Source organism: Orcinus orca, chromosome 13 (genome assembly GCF_937001465.1).
Source record: "Orcinus orca chromosome 13, mOrcOrc1.1, whole genome shotgun sequence".
NCBI classification, from domain to species: Eukaryota; Metazoa; Chordata; class Mammalia; order Artiodactyla; family Delphinidae; genus Orcinus; species Orcinus orca.
The window spans coordinates 32580583-32608393 of NC_064571.1; the positions used below are offsets into that span (position 1 = coordinate 32580583).

At 43.2% G+C, this 27811-nt stretch overlaps 1 protein-coding gene across 1 annotated transcript; it reads right to left on the bottom strand.

Annotated features, from left to right (window-relative positions):
• Window positions 1–37: 37 nt before the first annotated feature.
• On the bottom strand, window positions 38–27223 carry MXD1 (MAX dimerization protein 1). The gene is made up of 6 exons (XM_004277030.4): window positions 26902–27223; window positions 26055–26154; window positions 21179–21208; window positions 7358–7472; window positions 5222–5381; window positions 38–4983 (listed from the first exon to the last, which is right to left on the bottom strand). The coding sequence occupies exons 1-6, from the start codon at window positions 26972–26974 to the stop codon at window positions 4796–4798; spliced, it is 666 nt and encodes a 221-aa protein (XP_004277078.1). The 5' UTR covers window positions 26975–27223; the 3' UTR covers window positions 38–4795.
• Between the last annotated feature and the right edge of the window lie 588 nt (window positions 27224–27811).

Sequence of the window (27811 nt, forward strand, 5' to 3'; positions counted from 1 at the left end):
GGCTAAACTGGGATACAAAACATCCAGAAGACCAAAATATCTTTAATAATGAAATAATTTATTATTTGTTAACAGTTGAACAATACAGAAGTTTACATATACACAGCAAAGATTCTCTGAAACATGAGTAGTTCTCAAAATGCACGTACTAACTGTAGTAAAAAGCACCATTCTCTATGTCTTGACACAGGATTTACATTGGCATCGTATTTACATAAAGAAATAAACATCTGGAAACAGAATTTCATACTCTCATCTGCTGCTCCCTGTTTAGGCTGTGTTCACCGTTAGGAAGATGGCCCCCAACGCTGACGGTTCACAGCAACATTCCCAGAGCACCAATTCTAAGGACAAGGGGTCAAGGCAAGCTTGGTTCTCTGGTAAAAGCTAAAATGAAGAAAGCCCTCTCAATCCTCCACACCCCCAGACAGAATAAGAAATCAAAATTTAAAATCTGGGTAAATCTTTGAATCCAGTGCTTTACTAATTCTCATTTTACGATTTTGCGAGAAGACAAAGATACTCAACTTCTTCAGCCATTCAACAGCTGGCTCTAACGGTGCCAGGCAGTTATTTCTTCTTTCAGAAGAACACAGGGTAAGAAAATCATCCATGTAATAAATATTAATGAAAAAATCAGGATAAATCACATATCGTACCCCCCCAGCCCCGGCCTCATCCCCAGGTATTTTTGAAAACAAAACATCCCACAGTCTACAGAGACCTGATAGTGTAGAACGAGAAAATCCACCTCATCTAAAGGGGTCTTTGGGTCGTCTTCTGCCAGGAAGGATTTTTAAAATCAGGAGTAGCCAGCAACCTAAACATACTGCATCCAAGAGTTAAACATAGAAAAATAATAGATTGACTTGTAGGAAATCGCCCTGCAGCCTTTGACTTTCTGGTGTTCAACACACGGGGCCGATAAAGGGGAAAGACAAAGAAATTTGGGGAAACAAGAAGAAAGAAAGGAGTGAGATTCGGGGGAATAAAGCACAATGAAAGTGGTATCCTTGCCAATACAGTATGATATAAAAACCTGAATCATGTGTATGTGTATACTTTTCAAAAATAAGTTTTTTCTTTAAAGGATGGGGGAGAGGCAAGAAGCCCACAAAATCCATTATCAAGCCCCAAGATATTGTTAGTTATTTTGAGCATCACAATCTTACCTAGTTTACACACCCCAGGATTTGCTTTTGGCCACTTCAGGGACTGAGGAGAGAGGCTCCTAGGAAACCCAGGTAAGGGCCCTTTGTTTCTTTTGAAAAAAGTAGAGGTTAAGGGAGAATGCCCACCTTCAAAAATAAACCCTCAAACCACTCAAGCGGCCGATTGCAGGGTCAGGGCCTTCTTAGTACTCAATTCTGAATCGACACTGAAATTATTTTCGTTTTGGGTTGACAGGAAGAAAAATGTAGGTCCTGCTCAAAAAGGTGACACTGAATCACTAGCATTAGATCTGTGACTAGAGAAAGGAGCCACAGTCGCTATCAGCACCTTGAATCCCAGATCTCTGCTTAGCAAAAGAAAACAAATATACCCTGGGCGCCTGCCCGCCATTCTAAGCCAACAGGTATGGAAAGCTAGGTTTTCTGGGATGTTAACAGAAGCACACATATATTTTCTCACTGCATGAAATTAAACTGCACTACATACTCTTTACTTTCCCATTTGCATTGCAATGGTATCAATAAGAGTGTAGACTTGATTTTAGTTTCTTAAAACCAGTTTTCACATAAAAATATGCATGTGCCTATATATACACACATCTATATTTACGTACAATAGTCAAAGTCTTAAAGGCTGGGGCTTATATCTTTGCCCGTCCCCTCCCCCCAACAACCCTAATAGAAAGGTTTTTCGTTTTGCTTAAAAAAACAAAACAAAACAACAACAACAACAAAACAGAACCAAAAAGACTGTATAGCTCTTAACAGTTATGCTGGTGGATCAGTGAATGACACGACACATTGGCGCATCAGGGCGGCTGGTCAGCCACGTGGGGAAGGGATTAGCTGCCTGGGGCTGAGTTTGCTGGTCCTGAAGGTTACAGTTTTGGTTAGAGAGAGGCCTGTCTAGCATTCGGTCTACCTCAAGATTTGAAAGTCGTGTCTAACCCTGGTGTCAGTTTATCACAAGCGCATTAAAAATATAGAGATCTATTAAGTTCCACATTTATATGCTATCAAATTGAAAAGGACCAGACAAACAGTGCAAAGGTCAAATAATTACTATTTTATATTGGGACAGTACATTTCATATTTCAACCAAAAGACAAAAATGCAGTTTAACTCAAAGGCACAACAATTAAAACACAGAAAATAATGGCATCTCTCAGATGCCTTATTTCTAAATTAAACAAACAAATACACAAGTTTTGTTCCCTTCCCTCCCCCAATGCAAGCCCACAAGCTTTTGCCAAAGTCTTGAGTTTTCGATGCCGTACAGGATCTAGCATCGTGGACTTGTGAGGCGCTTGAATGTAGCAATTAAAATGCTTGCGAGGTCTAGCGAATGGCATTCGAAAGGGACCTCAAAGTGCAGGTATATCTTTTTCAAACATGTTACAGGCTGAGCTGGCTCTTTGAACACTATCACTCTGCTTAAATTCAGGAAGCAGGCTTTAAAAATGCAAAAGGCATACAAGTTGTATTTCAGTGCAAATCTTCAGCTGGTAATTGGAAAAGATTCCAACAATAAAAAAAAAAAAATCCTTTGTGTCACCTGCCCCTCCCCCCACCCAAACCTGAAATGGAGAGAAAAACAGAACAAAACAAAAACAGAAGAATTACAGATGACTTTGGAATCATTTAGGAATCACTACTTCCAATTAAAAAATTTTAATACATTAAGAAATCCATAAAAAGAAAAAATAAACACAAAAGTAATCTTTGTTTCGACTGTTCTTCACGTCCAGAATGAGCTTCCGTGAGGAGTGCGTTTGAGCTTTTAGTCGTGGGCAAGGAAGAGGCGCTGAGGAGGTGAGTCTGGGGCCGGGGAGACCACAGGCCAGCGGGGGGCACAGGCGCCGCCACTACTGGTTCAGCCAGGGAGCCCTTAAGTTGCAGTGCGGCTGTGGATTTAGGAATGTTCTCATCACTTTGTGACACACGCTCTGTTTCAGCGTCACAGGTTTTACAAATGGTTTGAATTCAATGAAAAAGATTCACCAGAGGCTGAAAGCATCGAGACCTCAAAACTATGAATGCAAAAGTATTAAGGGGAAATGAACCAATTATGTAGATACCTACATACAAAGTTTCTAGAACATCTATAAAAGCACAGTCATAAGAATTCATTTTCCATTACATTAGTTTATATAAAATGAATAAATAGTATTTATAGATTTAATGTGTCTTATGTACATATACATGTGCTCTGTTTTAGCTTAAATAAAAATGCTACAAAGTGGGAGACCACTTAAGGGAGAAATCATAACCAAAAAGAAAAATCAGCCTTTTAAACTATTAACCCAAAAGCCTCCATAAAGAAGTTTCTGGGTGTGTCCAAAAATAATCAATAAGGAGAGGAATTGTAGTAACACTGTACCATCCCCTCCCGTTCACCTGCAACAGAGAGTAGAAATGTAGACTTCTCCTTGCACTGATGATGGACACTAGCTCAGCTAGTGCCAAAGCTCAGTTATTGCTGCAAGTTAAACAGCAAAATAGATTAGAATTGGACCAAATGTCACTTATTTGGGGGAAAAAACCAAAAACAAAAACAAAACAAAAGAGGCATAATCAGTTTGTGTTAAGTGGGAAATGGAGATCTCATTTATCTCTGAGGTAGGAAAAAAAATGTTCCAGAGACAAGGAGCATAACCGACTTGGAGGGGAAATGTGCCTTGGGAGAGCAGGACACAGCATGGTCCCAAGGACAGCGCACAAAAATAGACTGTACCGTTCTGTTCGTGAGAACAAACGATGCTGGAACTTTTATAAGCTGTGCTACCCCAAAGACGTGCTCGCAAGGGGTCCGTTTGAGAGTGAGAAATACTGCGGCCATCCACACGCGGGTCGGGGGCGTTGGCGCGGGACGTGTGTGAAGGGTGTGTTTTCTGGAGGTATTCCTGCCTGCTCACAGGCGGTGAGGGCCATGGTTAAGCGCTCTTAAATCCCACTTTCAAAGCTTACTTTGGAGTTCTGAGATCAGGATCTCAACTTTAAAAGTTTGTTTCCTTCAGTTTCCTAAACACAAGACACATTCGGACATTTCCGCTAGGCAAGTCACAGAGGAAGCCAGAAAACTTCAGGGAAGGTCTGGTAGACTACACGGGGACAGTAAATAAGAGGGGGAAATTGCCGAGATGTGAGTAAGTGCTTATCCCGTCTAAGAATTCTTGGGTGCTTCAAAGTGATTGGAATGTACAGTCTGTCAGAGATGAATTTTTATGGAGAGAAAGAGAGAAGCTAGAGGATGCAGTCAGAAACCCACAATCCTGGGGACGAGTGGCATTCGGCCACCCCAGACTGAGCAGTAACGGATCGGTGACGCCCTCAGGTGTCCAGGCTGCACTGACTGGCTCAGCGTGTGCCTACCCTACGCCAGCAGGCGCGGGGGCCCGCTCAACCCCATTCAAGATGGGGATCGTGGATAAAAGAAAAAGAAAGAAAGAAAAAAGAAACCCACACTCCTAAGCACTTCCTTGACAACTTTTGCACAGCTGCTTTTGGTGACGGTGGAACACGGAAGCTGACGTGCGAGGGAATTGTGGGCAGGTCCGATACGCTACCTAATCGGAGCCGACGGGCGGGACCATCCGGGCGGCAGCCGAAGCGACCACGGTCTCCTAGAGCCCAAGACGCGTCTTGTGGCCGTCCTGGAGCTTTCTCCTCTTGATGCTGGAGCTGGAGTAGCCCTCATCACTGCCCAGGCTCTGCATGCTTCCCCGCTCGTCCGAGTCGCTCACGCTGCTGCTGCTCCAGTCCAGGTCGCCCGTGAGATCGTCTGTGCTTTCGACGTCCACGTCGATCTCTTCTGTGGGAAGGACGAGACAGAGCGTGGTGAAGGCCTGCTTCGTAAGGGCCAAGCGACTCGGCAGGGCCGCTCCTTGGCCGCGGTGCCTAACCGCTGCAGGAGAGGACGCCTGTCCCCGCAGGCCACGCCCCTCGACTTCTCCGAGTCACGGGGGTTCTCGGCTTCCCCTCGGCTCCGCCTCTGGCAGGCGGCAGGGGGCTGGGGAGGGGCCTGAGGATGCGGGCTCGGGGGGGCTCACCCCTGTCAGAGTCGGAGCGCTCCGAGGAGACCGTGGAGCCGGTGCTGTCCGTCCGTATCCTCTCGATGCCCAGCTGCTCCAGCTGCCTCTTCAGGTGTCGCTGCTCTCGCTGAAGCTGGTCTATTTGGTGAATGGCTTTTCTGTCACAGTCTTCAAGTTTCTGCAGGTCAAAGGGGGTAATTGTTGAAGGGCACAGGCAGATTTCAAAATTGGTAATGACCCTGCACCTCCCTGCCTTGTGGGGAAATACAGCAGTTTTCCTCAGAAGCCATTTGCTGTGTCCCTTGTCAAGCTTCTCGCAGGGACAGGAAGCTGCCTGGCCGGTGACTCCTGTCTACATCTAACTTTTTCAGCATCGACAACACTTTGGAACCTGCACTGTCGCATGGCTTCCGGGGTGAGCTAACACTCTAGCGTCCAGCACCCCTCAACTGTGATAGTGGAAAGACTGTGGCAGGAACACCCAACCTGTTCTCCCTTGTCTGTTGTGACGCCCCAAACACCTACTCCCTGAGCTAGAGCACTGCGTGTGACGGGCGCTTAAGAAACAGACTTTCCTTTAGAAGTATGTTTATTCAAGTACGTGTCCCAATTACATAGGTGCTTTTTTTTTGCGTCATGCCAAACCTCATTTAACTTCTGTCTGTTGGCAGGAATAATATTCCCTTTTGAAGTCCTGATTCTAAATTGTCCAAATAAGAGCTTAGAAAACACATTTCCATAGATCATTTTGATTTTACAAATCTGTTCTCTAGCTTCTCAGATAATTCTTCAGATAATTCTGAAGACTGTGTAACTGTGGTTGTTTTGCTCTAAACAGAGGTTCTTTTCCCTCCTAAAACTGCCATGTACGCAAGGCTATCAACCATAATTCAAGTGACACGTGTCCAGCTATGACTCTGACTATAAAAACATGCTAAACAGTGATTTTGGCTGTGGTTCTCAGGAGTTACCCTTTGCTATTCCAGCCATATACTGAGTGCTGACTCTGTTTCAGACCCTCCGGGAAGTGCTAGAAATACAAGGTGAACACAAAGATCTGGTCCCCTCCCTTGTCCATACTCTAACAGCATGGACAGAGACAACCACATAGCCACACAAGCCATGGTCAGGTGTCAACTGTGATAAGTGCTAAGAGAGAGAGATCCAGTAATAATAAGGACCATCTGTCACAGGAAGAAGGTGACCTAGTCAGGGAAGGTTTCCCCACACGGTGATACCTGTGCTGAGGTCTGAAGGATGACAAGAAGTTAACTAGGTGAAAAAGGGAGGGGAAAGAGTACCAAGCAGAGGGAATAGCATGTACAAAGGCCCTGTGGTGAGAGAACCTGACAAGTGCAAGGGACTGAAAGAAAGGCTGAGGCAGAGAGGGGAGCCTCTGGCACAAGCTGCTGCTGCAAAGGCAGGGGACGGCCGGGTCGGGCAGGCCTGGTCATACAGTGTGTCCTGAGCCATGGAAGACTTTTTTTTTTTTTTTTTTTTTTGCGGTACACGGCCTCTCACTGTTGTGGCCTCTCCCGTTGCGGAGTACAGGCTCCGGACACGCAGGCCCAGCGGCCGTGGCTCATGGGCCCAGCCGCTCCGCAGCATGTGGGATCTTCCTGGACCGGGGCACGAACCCGTGTCCCCTGCATCGGCAGGCGGACTCTCAACCACTGCGCCACCAGGGAAGCCCCACGGAAGACTTTTAAATGTGGTGACATGTTGATTTGAGCTCCGGCAGGATTGCTCTTGGGAAGCCTGGAGATTAGCTTGGAAGAGGCCTCTGCGGAGTTTACTACAGTACATGATGGACTTTATGGAAATACAGCAGGCTGTGACATATGTAAGTCTTGGAGACACGTGGCTGAGGAGCAAGATGATCATCAGCGGCAAGGATGACCCTGACTTTCTGGCCTGTACATGAGATGGACAGTTGGATAGACAATTTAACTTCTGGCGCACAGGGGTGAGAACTACTCAGCTGGGTTCTGGACATGTTGAGTCTGTGAGTCATCCAAGACACTGACTTGGTTGGAGTTCGAGGAGTTCAGAGGAGAGAACTGTCCTAGAGACAGACATCTGCTGTCCCTCATAACAACAAACAAACCCTCCCTGGGCAGGTAAAGACAAAAAGGCATCCCAGGATGCACTTACCTTTATGTGCAATTTGGCTTTTGTTAATAAACTCAGTGTAGTGTGTCGATTTGATTCTGGACCAAGTGGCACCAGCCCCTTCAACTTTTCCAGGCATAAGCGAAGGTGGGCCCGTCTACAAAAACAAGATCATAGTAGCATTGGAGACTTTCAAAGCCAGCCGGAAGTCACCCGGGAGAACAAGCTCAAACAAAGTATGAAGTCGCCCAGCCCAGTGATGGCAAATGCCACCAGTGACTTCCAGCCAAGTGGACATCTTTTGAAATTATACAACTCTGGTAAAAACCAAGGAAAAGCAAAATCCATGGTTTTCTAAAGTTAAGTCTATAATATGTATGAAGGGGTAGAGACTCATATCTACTATTATTAAGCACATGAATCAGGTTATCTCCAGGTTTCTGGGTTATGATGTGACCTACAGAACATCCAAGTTCAGAAAGTAATGACATGCCAGTGAGAAAATCCTTTGAACCCATACTGTTCTTTCCCCTTCCAGGACCACTAAATCACTACAACTATATCTTGCTGCATATAATATTTACCCATGTGAATGACAAATGTATATGGTTATTCATTACAACTTTATTTGTAATAGCAAAGATTAAAACAACCCAACTCATCATCAATAGGGAACTGATAAAATAAAGTATGGTATATCCATACAGTGGAGTACTATGCAGCTATGAAAGAGAATGAAAATGTACTCTATGTACTATGAGGAAAGAACGTTCAGATATACTGTTAAGTAAAGAAAAGCCAGGTACCAAACTGTGCATATAACATGCTACATCTTTGGGTAAAAGTGGAGGAAAAATAATTATCTAAAGGCATGTTTTCTTGTATAACATAAAGAAAGCTTGGAACGATACATAAGAAACTAGTAACAGTGGCTGGGCAGAAAGGAGTCAGGGGCTAGTCGAACAGGGACAAGGAAAGGTGGGGAGTTTTTACTGAATAATTTGTTACACTTTTTCGTCCTTCAACCATTCAAAAAGTTAGATGCATTTTTTAGAAACAAGGAAAATGCCCATCAGTGGTATTGCTATACTAACAAGCATGCTGACAGCTGGAGAGAACCACCAACAGGTCTTGCAGTGTGGCAGAATGTGGCAGAAGCACAAGAGTCCCTAAAATTTTGGAAATTAATGCTTCACTGAAACCTTGGTTTAGGCTTTATCCTAGAGGCTAGCAGGTTCCGTGAATGTGAGAAACAGCCAAGATTCAGAGTTTCTGCTTCAGCCCACCACCTCCTTCAAGTCTTCACAGGCCATTCCAGTCCACAGTGCTTCCTCCATTTCCTATTCATTGGGAAATTCACTGTTCTGCCTGCCTTGTTTGGTATTTGTGACTTAACCATTCATTGCCAACTCCTTAGAAAGATGGGGCCGCAACTTAACCATTGCTGGGTTGCCTTGGTGCCTTCCCCTCCCATCGGCTTAATGCACGCTTGCCGCGTGGTTGGTGTCGTCTATTCCACTAGACTTCAAGCTTCTCGGGGCAGAGTCCATCTCTGCTATGTCTCTGCACCTTCAGTAGTGCTCAGGGTCCTGGGGTTTTAGGTACATGTCCACTGCCCGTCCCCACGGCAACCTGGAGAAGAGGTCCTGGGAGCCTGAGAGGCTATCCTCCAGCTGAACTGGAAGACAACTGGAAAGCTCAGTTTGCCCCCTTTTCCCTCTTAAAAATTTCACCGTATTAACAAAGGTTGGAATCGAAAGAAGAAAACTGCTTCAGAAAGCTCAAATACAGGCCAGTATGCCTGATATTGACCAAGGCAGTCAATTCACACCCTTCACATCAAGACTTCAGGAGGTTCCCCCAAGGCAGATCCAACAAGTGGTTCTGAGCTCTCACCTCACCTGTTTCTGAGCCTCCTCCCTTTTCTGGCTCTTGAGGTTGTCCTAGACTCTCCAAGGTCCCCTAAGCCCTGGCAAGCTAGAGAAGTCCAGCATTCACTCCTGAGCTAGGAAGAGGTAGCGGTACAAGAGGCTTACTATTTTACAAGACTTCCGCTTGCTCTGAAAACCTGCCCACATGGAATGGCCACCAGCAAAGAGCCACATGAGAGGTTTGCTCCTCCAACTACTACATGAGGAGAAAAAAACAAAAACGGAATTTGTGTATAAAAGGTACGTGTTCACCTTGGATAATATTCTTCACCAAGAGCCATGAAAATAGATCATGTTATTAGAAACACCAGGAGAATGTAGGATTAGTCACATACAGTTATTCTCACTACAAAGTTTACAGACTGTCAAGTTTTAAAAAAAGTTCAAAAATAAAATTAGATTTAGACATTTTTCAGCCTGCTCATTGCAAAGACTACATGATTCAGAGCAGTGTCATATTAGTCCTTTTATGATGTGGGTTTATCTACAGATATGAGTATGTAAATTTTTAAGGAAGTTTGTCTACTGATAAAAATAATAAAGTCATCTTTCCATGCGTCGTCATTCCTAGTTACTCAGGGAGTCTAGCCCAGAAAGTACAACATTCACTACCCAAATGTGGGTTTCCAAAGAACACTCCCAGTTGTGAAACTTGAAATAAGCCATTTGACTACTTCAAGTTTAGGCTAAAACATGTTCATTCAGTGTTTTCTGACCTAGTTTTATGGAAATAGGAGCACAGTGCTTTCTGGATTCTCGTAGAGATTCAAAGCCAACTTGTATCTTTCGCAGTGCCTGCCTCACCGCTCCAGCCTGATGCCTGCCCTGCCCACCTGCCGCCTACCTGCAGCACATCCCCGGGCTGGTGCCTGGGCCACCCCCAGGGGAGGGATGAAGTATGTGAAGCAGGCTCAGTTCCATGATATGATAGTGAAATTCAATTCCTGAACCAGACAAAAAAGCAAACAGACCCCTCTGTAGCAGCTCCCACTGAGGGGCCTCAAGCCTGAGACACACCCTGCCCCCCTCTACCCCACGCCGGGATCCGGAATCCTTCAGCCAGCCGTGAGCACCCAGGGAGTGCCCAGGTCCCAAACAAGTAGAACAAGCTCCTGTCTCAGCTCTCTGTCCTCAGTCCCGACCACGCCCGTGCCCAGGGCTCTGGCCTTCTAGAAGGAGCCTGCTGTCCCACTGTGAACCAGGCCTAACCCCTCTTTCAGGAACTAGCAGGGGGTTTTGCTACATTTCCTCAACAGGAAGCCACCTGGTACCCACATCTGACCCCTACTTGGAGCCCCTCTCATCACATATTCAGATAGAGCTCCCCCTGTTGTCAAGAGCTGCCTCCCAGCTCCCCACTGGCAGCAAAGAAGGGTAGTCAAGTCCTGGCTCCCTCCTGCCCCAACTGCCTCGTCTCTTCACACTGATCCAATGCACTTTGACAAACCTCACCTGCTGATTCTTCAGAAATATCACTCTCCTTACTCTGCATGCGCTGATATACCTTTGGTCTCCGGTAGCACACAGAAACCAATCTTTGAGCTACAGTGAGTGATGCTCAGAATCAAGTGCGGCCTATGATAATTAAACTAGATACAAACTAGAGCTTCTCTTCAGTAAGCTTTTTATTGTTTTTTCTTTTTAGTATCTCAAATTTTATTTATTTTTGTTTTTAATTATTTTTATATTCTGAATCTGTCAGTCACTATACAACCAAATATTAGTGTAGTGATTAAGGGTAAAGGTTTGGGGTCCTGGCCTTGCCACTTATTTCCTGTGTAGCCTTGAGCAAATTACTTAACTCCATGTAGCATCCGTTTCCTTGGCAGTAGAGGGACGATGACAATGCCTCCTGCCAGGGCTGTCATTGAGCATTAACTGAGATAGGGTATGGAAGCCCCTGACCAGGGTCTGACATGAAGTGCTCTGTATGTGGCAGCAGTCATTCTTTCAACTCTAGCTTCCTTTGAGGAAGGATAATTGCTGGGAGCAAACACAGATAATTATAACCCTATCATATTCCTTTCGAAATCAATAGGGAACTCAAGAGTATCTCACAGGGTAAATAGAGGCTATCTGGTAAAATCCAAATTCACTAAACTCTCCCTTAAAGAAAACTGACATCTTTTGTCATTAAAAGATTTAATGGAAAATCTAACCCATTTTCTATGGAAATAAAGATCTTGCTTATGCTAAAGGTATTATTTTTTTACGTTTAAAAATCAGCAAGGACTTTATAATGCTAACCCAGGCTAAAGGAAAGACTCCTTTGGAGCCACCCCCATCGTGTAGAGGCAGGGCTAGAAGGGACTCCAAGGTTGAGGGGGAAGCATCTGAAGCACACCGAGATCTCTGCCTACATCTCTCTACTGTGATGGCCAAAAGAAAATAAAAATTGGGGCAAATATGTATTGACCTTGGAAATCCAAGCACATCTCTGGATGTATTATCCATACCCAGAGAACCTAAAATATCTCACGTACAATAGCAAGAAGAAAGGAGAGCATGTCTAAGAACAAACTTAAAAGAGTTTGGGGGGCTTCCCTGGTGGCGCAGTGGTTGAGACTCCGCCTGCCGATGCAGGGGACACGGGTTTGTGCCCCGGTCCGGGAGGATCCCACGTGCCGCGGAGCAGCTGGGCCCATGAGCCATGGCCGCTGAGCCTGCGCGTCCGGAGCCTGTGCTCCGCAACGGGAGAGGCCACAACAGTGAGAGGCCTGCGTACCGCAAAAAAAAAAAAAAAAAAAAAAGAGTTTGGGAAGGATCTCTGGGAAGAAAACTATAAAACTTTGCAGAGAGACATAAGAAAATCTGAATAAATGGAAAAAACCAGCACTTTCCTAGATATGAACCCTCAAAGTAAAAATGTCAATGCTACCCAAGTTTGTCTACAAATTTAACATAATACCAAGAGAAAAAAATCCCAACCGTAATCTTTTTAATGCTGGGAAATTAGTCTAAACCTCACCTAGAAGCATAACTGTGTGAGAGACCTCCAAAATTTTTGAAAAAGAAGAATGAAGAGGATTGTTTGGTACCAGTTATTAAATTGTATTATAAAGCTGCAGTAATTAAAACCAGAATATACTAATACAGGAAAAGATGGACAAGTCACAGGAAGAGAAGAAAAAATTCCCAGGAACAGACTTTAGGAATAGATATGAATTTAGCATATAATGAGCTAACACTGCAAATCCTTGGAGATAGCCCAGATTATTCAGAAAATGGCAGGGGAGTGGGGAGATTAACATCAAAATAAATTCCAAATATATTAAAGATTTAAAGTATATTTGGATACCTCAGAGTTCTGTTGTTAGTTTTCCTTCACTCTTGTCAGCCATGAAGTACGGAAAATTAATATGCAAGTGAAGGAGGTCATCAGTGAAGTGGGCTCTGGGCTGTTGGAGGCGCCACCCCAACCCGAGCTTTGGCACTGATGGACGGCACCGGGGCTCACCAGTGCACTCTCAGACAATTCTGAAGGCTGCTCTTTATACCTCTGCCTCCAGACTCAAGATTTTTTTTTTTTTTTGCCACGCCACGTGGCATGCGGGATCTTAGTTCTCCGACCAGGGATCAAACCCGCACCCCCTGCAGTGGAAGCACTAAGACTTAACCACTAGACCGCCAGGGAAGCTTCTTTGATTTTATTCATAACTCTCTCTCTCTCAGGCCAGCAGATTTGTAAATTGGGAGAAAGATGCAACAAAAAAAGTAAGATTACAGGTAGAGATTATGCTACCTGCAGACAGTGCTCCTGAATTTACTCTGTCGTCCCTAAAGTTCTTCCTGACTTGGATGCAGTCAAGACCAGGAATGGTATGAAATCAGGTGTGTGTCTGTCTGTCTTTGTCTGTATTGTGAGGGAGACACTGTTATCAGATATTGCTCTTCTTTATTGAAGATGTAACTGAACTCTCTCCCTCAGACTTTCACAGTGAAGTGTATGACAAAAAAGAATCAGGTTGGGGCACAGTAAACAGTATGGCAGCCAGTTAAGAGGGTAGATAAGTAATTAGGTTCGCAGGTGGAAATCTTGAAATATATGCTTGGCTCTTTCATTCATTTATTCCTCTAGCATTTCTCAAAGGATTACTACATACTGCCACTTTCCTAGGTGCTGGGGATACGATGTTGAGTAAGACCAAGTCCCTGCCTTGAAGGTAAAAGTTTAAAGGTTAAAGTTTAGCTGGAGTGATTAAACACGGAAACAAATTATTGCAGAATTATTTATATGAGCTACCTTCAGACCATGACAAATATCCGTTCCTACTGAAAGTTCTAGAATGGGCTCCCCTTTGCCCTCTACCAAACATATTCTTTCTTTTCCCTCATCCACATCTTGTTTGACTTAACTTCTCCATAAAGGTTTTCAAGCTTTCATAGCCTATCAGAAGCTTTTTTTCCTTTCCAAATAGATCACATTCATTCATTCGTTTATTTCCGTGCTGCAGACCTGCTATGTATTTAAATGTTCTGCTTCTTTCATTACCAAATAATGGAAATGACCAAGTCTTCTATTTCGTGTTAACCCACTGGAGCCTAGAAATAATAATGCACCTGCAGATGCTGACCTAAGAGGAGAATCTGATCTCTTTGGTAATTCATGTCCCTTCTCTTTGAGGAAAGCCCTACTTAACGAACATGATACACTGGACCTCACTGAGTACTAGTTTTCATTAAAATTGGGCCCAAGATTATTTCCAAAGAAGAAAAAAAGAGTTGCATAAACAATACCTATTTCCTCTCCTACCTTTGTTTGGACACAGATTTAGCCCATTAAATAGCTTTGTAAATCCTATAGGGTAACTGGAAGTTGAATAAAAATAACTTCAGATATGGGTATGTATGAGCTGTGTAGTGATTTTAAAAAAAAGGATATTTAGTATAGACTAAGAAGAAACAAATCTTAATGGGTCAAAAAATTACTCCCTAAAAGTGATTACAGGTCACAGAGATCATAACCTTCTCCAGATTTTGGGTTGAGAACAAAGCCTTACTGGGTTAAACAAAAAATCCAGGGGAAGACTACAAGTCACTCTCTGAGGAAGAAAAGTACTCTCCTTTTTCTAAAATGGACCCTTTAGAAATAATTGCCAAATGCATCATTATTACCGACTTAGGCGGAACCTTGGAAGGTTTGAAGATTTCTCGTAACTGTGATCGTAATCTTTGTAAAATATACAGAGATAGTCATATGCTCACTGTATGGGAACACGGCACTCAGTAAGCAATGTGGAAACAGCAATTCATGGTGGCTACATTTTAAAGTAATAAAGTCACTTCTCTATTAAAGTATTAAATACATAAGTATATATTTAATATTTCCTTTCTAGAGCCCAATTAAAAAATACAAAATATAGATTATAATTAGTACTTGCTAGCTCTTTCTCACCCTTTGACTATTAGTGTCTATGACAAAAAGTCAGGGAGTGCCTCCAATGTTCCCTGTAGGGGACTGGAAATTGGCTGAATAACCAGCATGTCTCTTCTTCATGTTCTTCCAAGAGGTACCATCCAGGAAAGATGGATTCTAGTAGTAAAAATCAGTGTGCGCCTCCACACCGCCACCATAGACCACACTAATACCTATATTCTTCCTTCGTAATAACCAGGCCATGCCCTTAGCCCCATGTGGCAACAAAGCAATGTGGATTTATTACAACATCCTAGAGTGAAATTTGAATGTGGTCAAGGGCGTTCAGAAGCGGTAAGAATGGTGCAATGCACACCACAACTCAGGACCCTACCCCTTCCGATATAAGGAGTTTGGCCATTTGAAAAACAAGACCCAAGAGAAACCACTCTAGGGAACTGCAATCAATTAGAATATCTTGCCAGAAGAGACCTGACTGGAATGGTTTCTCATGACAGACCAGATGCCACTGAAATACTGTTTGACCAGATGAAAACAACAGCTTAGATCAGGCTGCTGAATCCTCCTCACAGAGCACACAAAAAAATCTTTTGTCGTAGAGTCATAAGACTCTGGCAGAGGTAATCTCTCTAGACCAGCTGCCTAATTCCAGAAAGGCCTGCATATGTACCATTCCAGAAAAACGAGTGTCTATAATTAAAGGAGATACTAGAACCTTCTTTTGAAAAGGAGCCCATTCAAGCACCTGACTCCTGACCCACTGGCTGCAGCATATATGTGTTCACTCAGCCTCCATTTGCTGAGTGGCTTATTGAAAGGCATTCAAACAAGAGGAGTTCCCAGCTAAGGAAAGGAAAGAGCAGAATTATCATCAATAAAGGGCATATAACAACAACCAAAGACTAAAAGGTTTCCCACATCCCAACAATAATTAATCAGTAATTACAATGGGAAACCAATAGCAATTTTAAAATATATACAAATAAACCCAGAAATACCTTTTACAAGAAATGTGCAAGATCTATATGGGAACATCAAAAAACTTTACTTAGAGACAGAAAAGAGATCTGAATAAATGAACACACACATCAAATCCTGGATGGAGAGCTCTAAGATGTCAACATGAACTTTTAAAGGTTAATTTATACTGGCATTATGTAATTTGGATTTTGAAAATCCCCAAAAGAATTTGGGGTACGGAGAATTGAAGGACTGACTACAAAATTCATTAGGAAAAATAAACTGGTGAAAAGAGCTAAGAACATAGTAAAATAAAAAAAAGGAGGAGGGGGCTTCCCTGGTGGCGCAGTGGTTGAGAGTCCGCCTGCTGATGCAGGGGACACGGGTTCGTGCCCCGGTCCAGGAAGATCCCACATGCCGCGGAGCGGCTGGGCCCATGAGCCATGGCCACTGAGCCTGCGCGTCGGAGCCTGTGCTCCGCAGTGGGACAGGCCACATCGGTGAGAGGCCTGCGTACCGCAAAAAAAAAAAAAAGGAGGAGGAGGGAAGAATAGAGATTTGCTTTACCAGATCCTGAAGTGCATAAAACCACAATGATGAAAACAGTGTACGCTGCCACAGGAAGAGCAGGTGGGTCAGTGGAACAGAAGAACAAGTCTAGAACCAGACTTAGCCATAAGCAAGAACTCAGTATACAACAGAGGCGGCAATTTCAGATAGTGAGAGAAGACTGATTCCGTAAAGGTAAATGACAAACTGGACAATTATATGATACATGAAGAGGCAATCTCTTTCATATATATCCTTCATACAATAGAATCTTCTAAAAATAAAGAAAAATATAAACTCCTCAGTAGAAAATTGGGCAAAGGTTATTTAACAGGCAATTCACACATACACAAACTGTCAAAGATATGAAAATTATTAAACTGTGCTAGTAATACAAGAAATGCAAATTAAAACAAGTTTGTGTGTTTCTGTTTGCTTTTTACTTATTAAATTCATAAAAGTCTTAAGGTAAAATATAAACTTGTAAAGGTAGAAGGAAAATATGACCTATAACCCGCCTGGTGGGCAATCCAGCAGTCAACATCAAAAACCGTAACAATGTGGATACCATGAATTCCACAACTATACATTTACCCTAAGGAAAGAATTATGATGTTGGACAGAGAATTACCCATAAGGTAGTTTAAGCAAGCATCACTTATATTAGGAAAATACTGGGAAAGGGCTTCCCTGGTGGCGCAGTCGTTGACAGTCCGCCTGCCAATGCAGGGGACACAGGTTTGAGCCCTAGTCCGGGAAGATCCCACATGCCGCGGAGCAACTAAGCCCGTGCACCACAACTACTGAGCCTGCGCTCTAGAGCTGCAAGCCACAACTGCTGAGCCCGCGTGCTGCAACTTCTGAAACCCACGCGCCTAGAGCTGGTGCTCTGCAACAAGAGAGGCCACCGCAGTGATAAGCCTGCACGCCGCAAGGAAGGGTAGCCGCCGCTCGCCACAACTACAGAAAAGCCCGCGCGCAGCAACAGACCCAACACAGCCAAAAATAAAAATAAATAAAATAAATAAATTAAAAAAAATACAGGGAGAACCTAAAATAGGGGATTGGTTATATGAGTTATGGCACATCCATGTGATGTAATACTGGGCATTCACTAAAAGTAATGTAAGAAAAGGAGATTTAACGGTATTGGAAAATGTTCATAATGTAGCTTGAAAAGAAGCAAATTATTTACTATATAATCCCATATTGATTTTTAAAAAGTATGCACAAAAGTCTAGGTGGATATAGAACTCAGCGGTTGCTACTGCTGCAAGGTCTATTACATGTAATGTTTATTTTCTTTGTGCTTTTCTGAACTTTCCAATTTTCTACACTAAACTATTTTTAAAGTTACTTTCCAAAAAACAATTGGAAAGATACATTTCAAAGTTCCATCGGTTTCCTTGGGCTGCTAGAATTAGGGATGATTTAATTTTTAGTATGATTTTCTATATTTCTCAAAATTTTCTACAAGATTAGTTTTAAAAAAAAAGAAAGAATGACCACACACTCACCAAGGGTGTTTCCTTAGGAGGATAGACCCACAAAATTACTTACAATGCAGAGAAGCACAGGCCAAGTGACAGACATATCTACAGTGAGACTAAATGTAGCCCTCCACCCTGGGGGCTTGGCCTCTGTGGGCTCAGGATCCCCAGCACCTAGCACCCAGCATCTTTGGTGCTCCACGAATGCCTAGTCTATTGAATGAAAAATACTGCTGCTGCCACCAATACCACCTCCCACCTCCACCTTTCTAGAAGTCTTTTCTTCTATCTTCCCACCAATGCCAAGATTATTAAATGGGTGGTGTTGAATACAGTATTCTCATAGTGGAGTCCTGATGCACACCAACTCTCCAGAATCTCTAACGTGCCTCAGAAAAGGTTTCTGCATGAAAAAACTAACACAGGTATAATTAACTTCGCAGTATTAAAGAGAAAAAAAATCCAATTACTGAAAGTTCTTTTCCTCAGTTGCTTTTTTGTTTTTTTGAGAGCCATGCCCATCTTTTTAAAAAATGTGATGTTAAGGTAAAAAATGGCAAGGGTGTATTAGCCTTTAGCAAAGTGGTACTGTTTTATAGGATTCAGCTACTGAAACCAAGGGGACTACAAATGCAGCTGTTCAGCAGACCACCAAACCCTAAAATCTTAAGCAGCTACACTATACGGGAGAAGAGCCCAACAATTTTAACCCTCCCTCCCCCCACCCCGGATTGCAGCAACCAGTGCTTGGTTAAATTAAGTAAATTTGAGTCCTGACTTCCTTCTCTTCTGCTCACATGCTCTAGACTAGAGAAAAAATGCTCAAGACCTTAGAAGACCAAATTCCAAAAAAAAAAGGACAATAAGGAAACTAGATAACTAACTTTTCAATAAGCAAAAGTAGACTGGTCACATGCAAGCAATCTGAATTATAAGCAGCTTGCTCAGTGATGACTTCAAATCCAATTTTCTAGAAACTTTGCCTCCACAGTCTCCTGTGCAGACTGTTTCTGTGTCTTTCTCGTTAGACAAACTACATTTCTCTAGGATAGAGACCATGCTGATTTAATACCCCAGTATGAACTTACTTAGTACCCAGTACTGAGCACAAGCTCTTAAGACACTATAGGCAGAAAATAAACATTCTTCAACTGCTAAAATAAACGACAGGGACTAAGGGTCCGCATGCTGCAACTAAGACCCGGCGCAGCCAAAATACATACATACATACATACATAAATATTTTAAAAAAATGATAAAATCGACATCCTGTGGTATTCCTGCAGAGGTAAAAGGCACAAAGCTGTAGTAAGTAAGCCTAAGAGCCCTTACCTGAAGGGATGAAATTTTAATAATAAAAATAAATGCCTAAAAAAAAAATGCCTAGGGGGAGGAGAACTAGAAGACTTTTCAGCAGAAATAGTCCCAGTTTACCCAGTTCACCCCAGAGGCAGGAAGATGGGAGAGAATCTAAAGATGAGAAAGAGAAGCCACATCTGAAGACAGAAAGACTACCTTTCTGTCTTCAGAAGAGATACTTTGGAGTTTCCAGCTCATGATACATAAATCCCTAATGCATAAAGACGCTCTGATTTCAAACATGGTCAGTCACGATCACAAAGAAACTGAAAGGGGAGAAGAAGGATGGGGAGAAGCACATGTGCGAGGCACACTCACCTTGCATCCATCTCTCTCACACATGCTTGCGTGCACGCACACACACACACATACACAGTGGAGTAATGCTAGATCTTTGCCCTGTTCCAAGATTTTCCTTCCTAGTCAGGGCCTGGTCTGCCCTTTCACTGACGAAACATGTCATTCACATCCTGACTATCAGAGTCAGGCTCCCTCTTCAAAGAGGGTTTGCATGAAATAACCACATATATTTACAGAACCATCATTACATATCATCTTCTTCATGCAGGCCACCAAGAAAGTCACTCAATCTGGATGGGTAGCCTGTACTTCAAACTGATGGGAGCTCAGAGACCAGAATGAGGCTTGTTAAATGGTTTGGAACCCTGGCTGCATATGAGAATCACCTGGGGAGTTTTTATAAAAAAATACTAGTGCAGACTCTCAACCCAAGCCAATTAAATCAGAATTGCTAGGGATGAGGTCTGAGCATTGGTGTTTTTGGGGGTTTTTTTGCCCTAAAGCTTCACAAAGAATTATTAATTTTTTTTCAGCATGGTAAAAGCAAGTGGTTATGTCTTTTTTTTTTTTAATCTTTACTAGAGATAGAAGAAAATGTGCTTTAAAACACTCCACAGAAAGGGGTGGTTTTGACTATACAAGATTGGAAAAATATTGATAATTGTGGAAGCTGGGTGATGGATACATAGGAATTGATTACATTATTCACTTTACTTTTGTATATTTGAAAAGTTCTATAACAAAAAGTTATTTTATAAAATCAGCAGAGGGACTTCCCTGGTGGCGCAGTAGTTAAGAATCCGCCTGCCAATTCAGGGTACGCGGGTTCGATCCCTGGTCTGGGAAGATTCCACATGCCGCGGAGCAACTAAGCCCATGTGCCACAACTACTGAGCCTGTGCTCTAGAGCCTGCAAGCCACAACTACTGAGCCCACATGCCACAACTACTGAAGACCGCACACCTAGAGCTCGTGCTCTGCAATAAGAGAAGCCACCACAATGAGAAGCCCGTGCACCACAATGAAGAGTAACCCCCGCTCGCTGTACTAGAGAAAGCCTGAGCGCAGCAGTGAAGACCCAACGCAGCCAAAAAAAAAAAAAAGGCATCCGTAAGAAACAAAAAATAAATACATAAAATAAATCAGTAGAAATAAAAATTTGTTCTCTTACCCCCAAGTATATGAATGTATGTGTATAATGTATTTCATACAAAAATATTTAAAAACATTAAAATAAAAGCTTTGCAAGTGATTCTAATGTGCAACCAGAGTTGAGAGTGACTAGGCTATGTCATTTGAAAAATAAAGATTTAAATAAGCAGCAAGAGGGGATCTAGGTGAGAGACAAACTCCAGCTTGTGGCAAGATGGAGCCCGGTGCAGGTGGCCGGCCTCGTCTGAGTGCCCCACCATCTCCAATTTCTGCTATGCATACATTTGCCTGACTTTTGAGAATCTTTATTCACAAGTGAACTGTAAATACACATATACACATATGTATGTGTATGTGTATCTATATCTATATAGATCTATATCTATATCTATATATCTGTGTGTGCATGATTTAAGACAGCGCTACCAATTATATTCAGTAGCATGTAATTTTTAAAAAACACTATTTGTAGAAACACTGCCTCTGACCTAAAATGCTTTGGCCTTAGAATAGTCACACAGAAACACATTGCTCGGGAAGAGCAGGCTGCGGGGGCTGAGGACTGGGGGTGTTGTCTTTGGGTCTATCTAAGTGATGTACGGGCAGTGCTGATTAGAGGACCCTGAGTAAACTCTTGTATCAGGTGCTAAGTGTGGGAAGTTAAGAGCCACAACTAAGTCTCAACTTAATGAAAAAAGAATACATCAAAACTCCCCCCATCCCACCCCCAGAACCTGCAACTCACCTATTCTTCTCCATTTCATTGTGAGTCGATCTGAAAGAGGGAACAATAAAAGTAAGATTATTCTTGTCTTAAAGGACTACTCCAATACCAACACAATTATTTTAACTGCTTTCTCTCCCAAGTTGGTAGGAGAGAAGACAGAGAAAGGGCTCTACTAAAGAAATTAGTCCCTTTGGGGAATTAGATAAATGTAAAGATCTAAAACAGAGTTCAAGGAGAAGTGACAAACTAAGAGGCATGCATTCCCTAGTGGAAAAGTAGTCCATTTTAAGAAAGGAAATAAGAGGGTTCTATTTACACAAAGAGGAGAACAGCCGCACACTGCTATGTGAATTTGGGCCGTATAACACCGCAAAGCTCTCTTCAGGCCGAGCGTGCAGCAGTGGAGATGGGGCACCCCACCCCTGCCCTGCAGCCTCAAGGTGTGCTGTACACCAAAATTGTATGCTAAGTTGTTTGACTATAGGATACAGTTTAATATGGATAAAAATAACCCTTCTTCGCTCAATCTTTCTATTTCCTGAAGTTATTTTATCATGTACAACCTCCTGAAAGATGCTACTGTTGAAGAGCTACCAAATTATTTCAGGAAGAGGCTTCCAAGACTCAGCTCAACAGAAAGACGATAGGCTAGTTAAGGCAGCACTTCGGGTGGAATCTCAAGTCCAGCTTTGCCACCGACTGGTACTGTGAAAGAAATAAAATTCCTTACCATCCTGTCCTCGGTTAACCCCTCTGTAAAATGGAAATAAAAAGGACTGCCAGTTGTCTACTGAACAAGCGTGGATCAATGAGGTAGCAACTGTAAAAGTGATTAGAGAGTCTTGGATGAAAGTGGAGGTGTATGTGAAATCATACTCTTAGTGTGTTTATAGCTGACCCTGGTCTAAGGATTTATGGACAGGTTTCCACAGAAGTCATAAGAAATCAGTCAATGTGGCTATTGTCCTTCTCATACAACTCATGCCTAACTAGTTATAAATAAACTTGAGGAACGTCCCAGCATTATAAAGGAGCTGAATCTTGACTTTACTTATGGAAATTCTCTGGACCCTAATCAGTTCAGGAGAGATGACACCCTGGCTCAGGTCGAGAATTCTGTGGGGCCATAACTGGAACCTTACTGGGCCTAGGAGATAAATTCTCACAGTAATCATGGAGGAACACTACCTCTGTGAACACTCAGCCACTCATTTACATCAAGAGGCACCACCACCAAGTTCATTCACACCAGAGACTGGGGGTGGGGTGTGTGCGGGGTAGTCTTGAATGGGAAATTTCCAACCCAGCACTAAACTTCTCTTCCACAAGGCTTCTGGGGTGCCAATTTTTATTCATGAGGAAAAACAAATAATAAGATAATGACAGTAGTTTCAATTTTAGAATATTTGTTTTCTAGATAAAGGACATGGGAACCTTAAAACTGGTTGACTTAAAAGCTTTAAATTGATTCACTTGGTTATCCTTCAGTGTTCTTCAGTTATATTTTTCTGATGGTATACTTCCTGCAATGGCCATCAGGATATCACAGTTAACAAGAGCCTGGCCTGCAACTGCAAACGTTTGGCTTTAAAGCACGTGGCATTCTGGTTTTAACAGGGAATAACAAGTTCAAAGCCTGACAGAGTTTTTAAATGGATGAAAGTGTATGATGAAAGCTGGTCAAGATTTCCCTGTTTAACTGTAGACAAGGACCATTCTGGGAAGGTGGTGGAGGAGAGAAGGGTGGATATTTGAAAAGAGCATGGTCTCTGATTATAGAAAAATCGTAGCACACAGGGCACCCTTACCCAAAATTTCTGGATTCTTTGAAGATACATATAAAAAAATTCAGAATCCCCAAGATAATCTTTTAAACAAATTCCATAAGCAGCATAACTCCTTCCGAACTTTGAACAGAGCTTTGGAAACTATAGATCTTATCTGATTACTTAAGAGTGCTGAACATATGGTGATTTCTACAAGCGGACTTATACCTAATGGCTAGGGCATTACTGAAGTACATTTGGTTTAGTGAAACTGAATTTTTCTTTAATAAAAAGCAGGCAGTTCAAAAAATGACCAGTTAAGAGACTGCCCGCCAACTCTGTTGATGGGAAAAATTTATATTTTAAATTAAAGCATTATAAGAATATACAGATACTTTGTGTCAAAATCATCTTCCTTGTGTCAAAATCATTTTCCATGTAATTACTGAAAAGATTTGATAACTCTGAAATCACTGATAAAGGTCAAATGTCACCATTTAAAAATATATTCTAACAAAAAGATAACTAAGCCAAACCAGTCCTTGGTTTAAAAAAGACTCACCCTGTCAAGTCAGCTATACGGCCACTGTCTCATAAAAGAACTGGGAGGCAAGTGCTGAACTTCCTCTTTCACATTACTGCCAATGCCTGCTTTACCAATTTAACAAAACATACTTTTAAAACCTCTGGATTTCAATTCTAAATATTTAGTAACTGATTTCAAAAATCAGTAGGAAAGAAAAAAAAAAAAAGATTCCATCTCCCTGCAGTTCTCTGGATGATTCCAAGACAATCAATATTCACAATTTCATTTGTTTTTGTTCTTTAAACAAGCAACTAGAGAAACTTAAGATCTGCATTTTCATTTCCCAAGAAGTTTGATATGTAGCTAAATCTTATTTTTTATTGTCCAAGGAAAAGTACACCCCCCAAACACTACAAGCAAAGAGCCCAGCATTTCAACCTGAATTAACAAGAATAAACTGTTACCAATGGTTATGTAAACCAGCAGTAATCTTTCTATAGCCCTTACCTCAGTTCAAAATCCTGACCATATATGGCCTTGGATATAAGTCTAATTCAAATCAAGGGGTCAAACTGCATTCTCTGGGGAGATGTCTCACTGCTCAGGTAAGGGTCATTCTGAACAGGTCATAAAGGAAGTGAGTACATTTAAACAAAACAACCTGCTCTTGCTTCATATGTTTGCTTGGTGCCATCTTCAGGTTCAATCATGGTCTCTCAGAAATCCTTGCACCACTTAAGTTATTGCACAAATTCATTACTAGTCAAGAGTATGGACAACGGTGATAGCCTCCGGTCTCTAACCATGGAAAGCAAACCAAACCCATTGACAGAAATAACAGAGTTTTTCCCCAAATCCAGAGTTGCAGCCATTTCCCCAGAAATAAAGCTGGATATTAAAGAGAAGAGAAAGAAGCTATTTCCTGAATTGAAATTCTCAACTATCATTATTTTTCTTTCCTAATCAACTTTGGGGCCAAGCTACTTCTCTTCAACAACATCCCCTTCTTTTCCTCACCACTGAACATCCCCTCAACAACTTTCCCGTGAAACTTAGAAAAAAACGAAACTCAGAAAAAAACAGAGTGCTAAGGATTAAGCTTAGAAAAAAACAGAGTGAAAACTTTGAAAAAAATAGAGTGAAACTTAGAAAAAAATAGAATGCTAAGGATTAAGCCTTGACTATTAATGTGAGCAATTCCTCTCAAATCATGAGTGGACAAGGATAAAAGTAACAAATGAGCTACACTTATCCAGAAAAATAAACCCAAAGGCTTCAACGTTCTTCCAAAAAAGTTTTTAAAAATACTGTAACAAAAAGCAACACATAAATTGTTGTATACCATTGCATAATACAAGTCAGCATTAACCTTATTCTTAAAGGCTGTCAGTACTCATGCACAGTTTTACTTGTTACCACCTTCAGATAATGTTAAAGGTGGGAGGGAAATTTACAAATTTCAAGAACTACCAGGTAACTAATTAACAGATCCATCCTTCATGTGCCTTCCTATTCAAGAGCTCGGCACATATGTGCTGTTCACTCATATCCTGCGGTTCTTCCAGTGCTAAGGACAATGGGGTGAATCAAGGACAGAAGAGGCAGCAAGGACAAGGGAGTTTAAGGTTTAAGTGCGAAACCTCTGGCTTTTAGTTGTCTGTATTATGCCACAGAGGTTAACCAAATACAGTTACTCGCAGGGAATTTTCATGAGAATGGGAGACAGATAAGGATTCTAAATCAGTGTTGAAAATGTCAATGTTTTTAATTTACTGGAATAAAAGGTATAATTGAATGAGTCTAATAAAAGCAGATTTCCTAGCTAACATATATTAAGGGCAAAGAGGGGGAAAAAAGGGTGCAATAGCATTAGTGGAGTACTCAACATGTACCAAGAAGTACATTCAGGGTTTTAGTATGTGATTTCATTGACCATTAACCAGTATTTACTTCCCAGTGAAATTTACAAATTTCAAGAACTACAAGGCTAACATAAAAGGGTTGTGGCATATTAATATTTTAATATTATATGTTCCTGCATCACCAAAAAGGCAGGTTTTAGCCTCAGTCGTTCCTCTTTGCCGTTATAAATAGAGTGACAAATTAGATTATCAGACACATAACTGTATTTAATTTACATGTCAAATATGAAATCCTATCACCTATGCCAAGTCAAATATTTAACACGTCTATAAAATCTTTACTATGAAAAGTAAAAAGTGGATAATGTCCAGTATTTTCAATTATAGAAAACTTGCCCTGAATCTGCAACTTCTGAAGGCAAAATATTGTCACTGTTGCTAATCTCACTTGAAGTTTCCACAGATTTTTGCTCCAAAAGGGAAGAAAAGCAAAATTAAGTTTTAAAAAAAGTTCATAAAGAAATAGAAAACATTTCCATTTCTCTCTTTTCAGTCCCCTCAACCCAAATAGAAGGGCTTCCTCCAACGCCTTAAGACCATGTGTACATTACTGAATCATGATCGCCACTTCATTTACATGATTATAACCCTGTTATAATCACAACAGGCAACGTCCATTCTGCAGTTTGTATAATCTACAGTATAACCTAAAAGAGAAAGGGAAATATTTACCAAATTACCTGCTACTGCTGTTATTCTTCTTGGATTTGCTCCTCCGTTTTAAGGCATCTCTGTCCTTGTTATTGTATGGTAACATGGAGGCATAACCATGTTCAGCTTCTAGAAAACCGGAGGATCCAGTTAATGAATAAGCCCCGAACATTCAACACTCTCTCCCCTCCACAGTATTTCCCTTTTAAGATTGATTTATTTTTCATTAAAAGAAGATTGTGGAAATAATTAAACGGAGCGAGGTGGAATTCTTAGAACAATGATTGGTTTTTTTTTTAATTGAGTGAATATCCTCAGTGAGGAGCAGGTGTAAGGAGCATTCCAGCTGCTCATTGTTGAGAAAGACAGCAAGTCTCCTGGAGCCTGGGTTTCCCACTGGCAACGTCCAGCAGGTTGGTGTGTATTAAGTGGGACCAGCCTCAGGCGAAGGTGCGGGGCAAACACCGGGAGCCAGAGCCCGGGAGGGACGGTGTGGGGCAGGGGAGGCGCTGCTCCTCCGTCTGCGAGACCCGGCGCCAGGCCCACTTGGGGGCCGGCCGGGACGAGCCCCAGTGAGGTAAACCCAGGGCCTGGCTGAGGGGGCCCCGGGCCCCCCACTCGCGACGGGGTGCGGAGCGGGCGGCGCTCCGGACCCCGGGGCAGCGGTCCCTTTTCCACCCCCATTCATTGCCTTTGGGGCAGCGACGGCCTCCCTTCGGACCGCGCGTGGGCAGAGCTGGAGGGGTTGGGAGCGCTCGAGGTCGCGCTCTCAGCTCCTCCAACTACCCCCGGAGCAGCTGGGCACCCGGACCTGCGGCTGGGCCCCTCAGAGCCCCCAGTCCCCGCTCGGGCCGGACTCCTCCCGTCCCCGTGCACCTCTCTCTCGCCGCTCCAGGTAGTCGGCCGCCTCCAGCAGCATCTGGATGTTCATCCGAACCGCCGCCGCCATTCTGCACCGGGGTCCGGAGCCACTGGACCAACCCCCACTGCCCACGGACTCGCCGCCGCTGCCGCCGGACACCCACGCCCCGCTGTGGACCCCGCAGAGCAGGGCTGAGAGAAGCTCTCTGGCGACCACGCTCGCCGGAAGGGGGAGGGGACCGGTGAGCCGAGCACCACCGACACCGTGACAGAACCCAAAGAAGAGCAGCAGCCGCCACCACCGCGGAGTGTTTATCTCCGACTCACCGTCCCCCCGCCCCCAGCCCCTTCTCTTGACAGGCCCGCTTCGGCTGCGTTCCTCATTGGGCACCCCAAAGAATGCCCCGCCTCTGGCGCTGTCCGATTGGGGGAAGGCATTACAGCCCCGCCCCTCAGTGTCCGCTCCTCTCGCTGGTTGGTCACGCTTGATAAGGCCCGGGCTCCACCCTCTCTTTCCAATTGGTGATAGGATTCGCAACTCCGCCTCGTGCTCCTTCCCTGTTTTCCATTGGTTCTATACCGACAACCGGGCCCCCTTTTGCTTTGTTAGTATTGGCCAAGAGCTACAGAAAGCAAGCCACTCTGCCTGTATCCCATTGGTGGAACCTTCCTACACCGCCCAGCTACGATGACGTCACCTTTCCCCAAGCCAGCGAGCCGTGAATGGCTGGTGGTCAGCGGCTCGGCTACTCCTCGCGGGATCTGGCATGGGCCGTCAGGGCTGACCCGGGCGCAGACCGGCGCTGATTCACCGGCTGGCGCCGGGCTCGGCTCCACCCGACCCCACCTCGGACCTGTTGCCGGGACCTGTCTCTGGGGAAAAGTTCCGGGGACCTGCTGGGCGTCCCTCGAGTGGAAGCTGGCA

What these genes read in the sequence shown, in the direction of transcription:
- MXD1 (XM_004277030.4), bottom strand. Translation starts at nt 26,974, where the DNA reads ATGGCGGCGGCGGTTCGGATGAACATCCAGATGCTGCTGGAGGCGGCC. An exon ending in AAGAATAACAGCAGTAGCAG is followed by an intron (nt 21,209 to 26,054) that starts GTAATTTGGTAA and finishes TCCCTCTTTCAG; the next exon opens with ATCGACTCACAATGAAATGG. An exon ending in AAGCCAAATTGCACATAAAG is followed by an intron (nt 5,382 to 7,357) that starts GTAAGTGCATCC and finishes TTTGACCTGCAG; the next exon opens with AAACTTGAAGACTGTGACAG.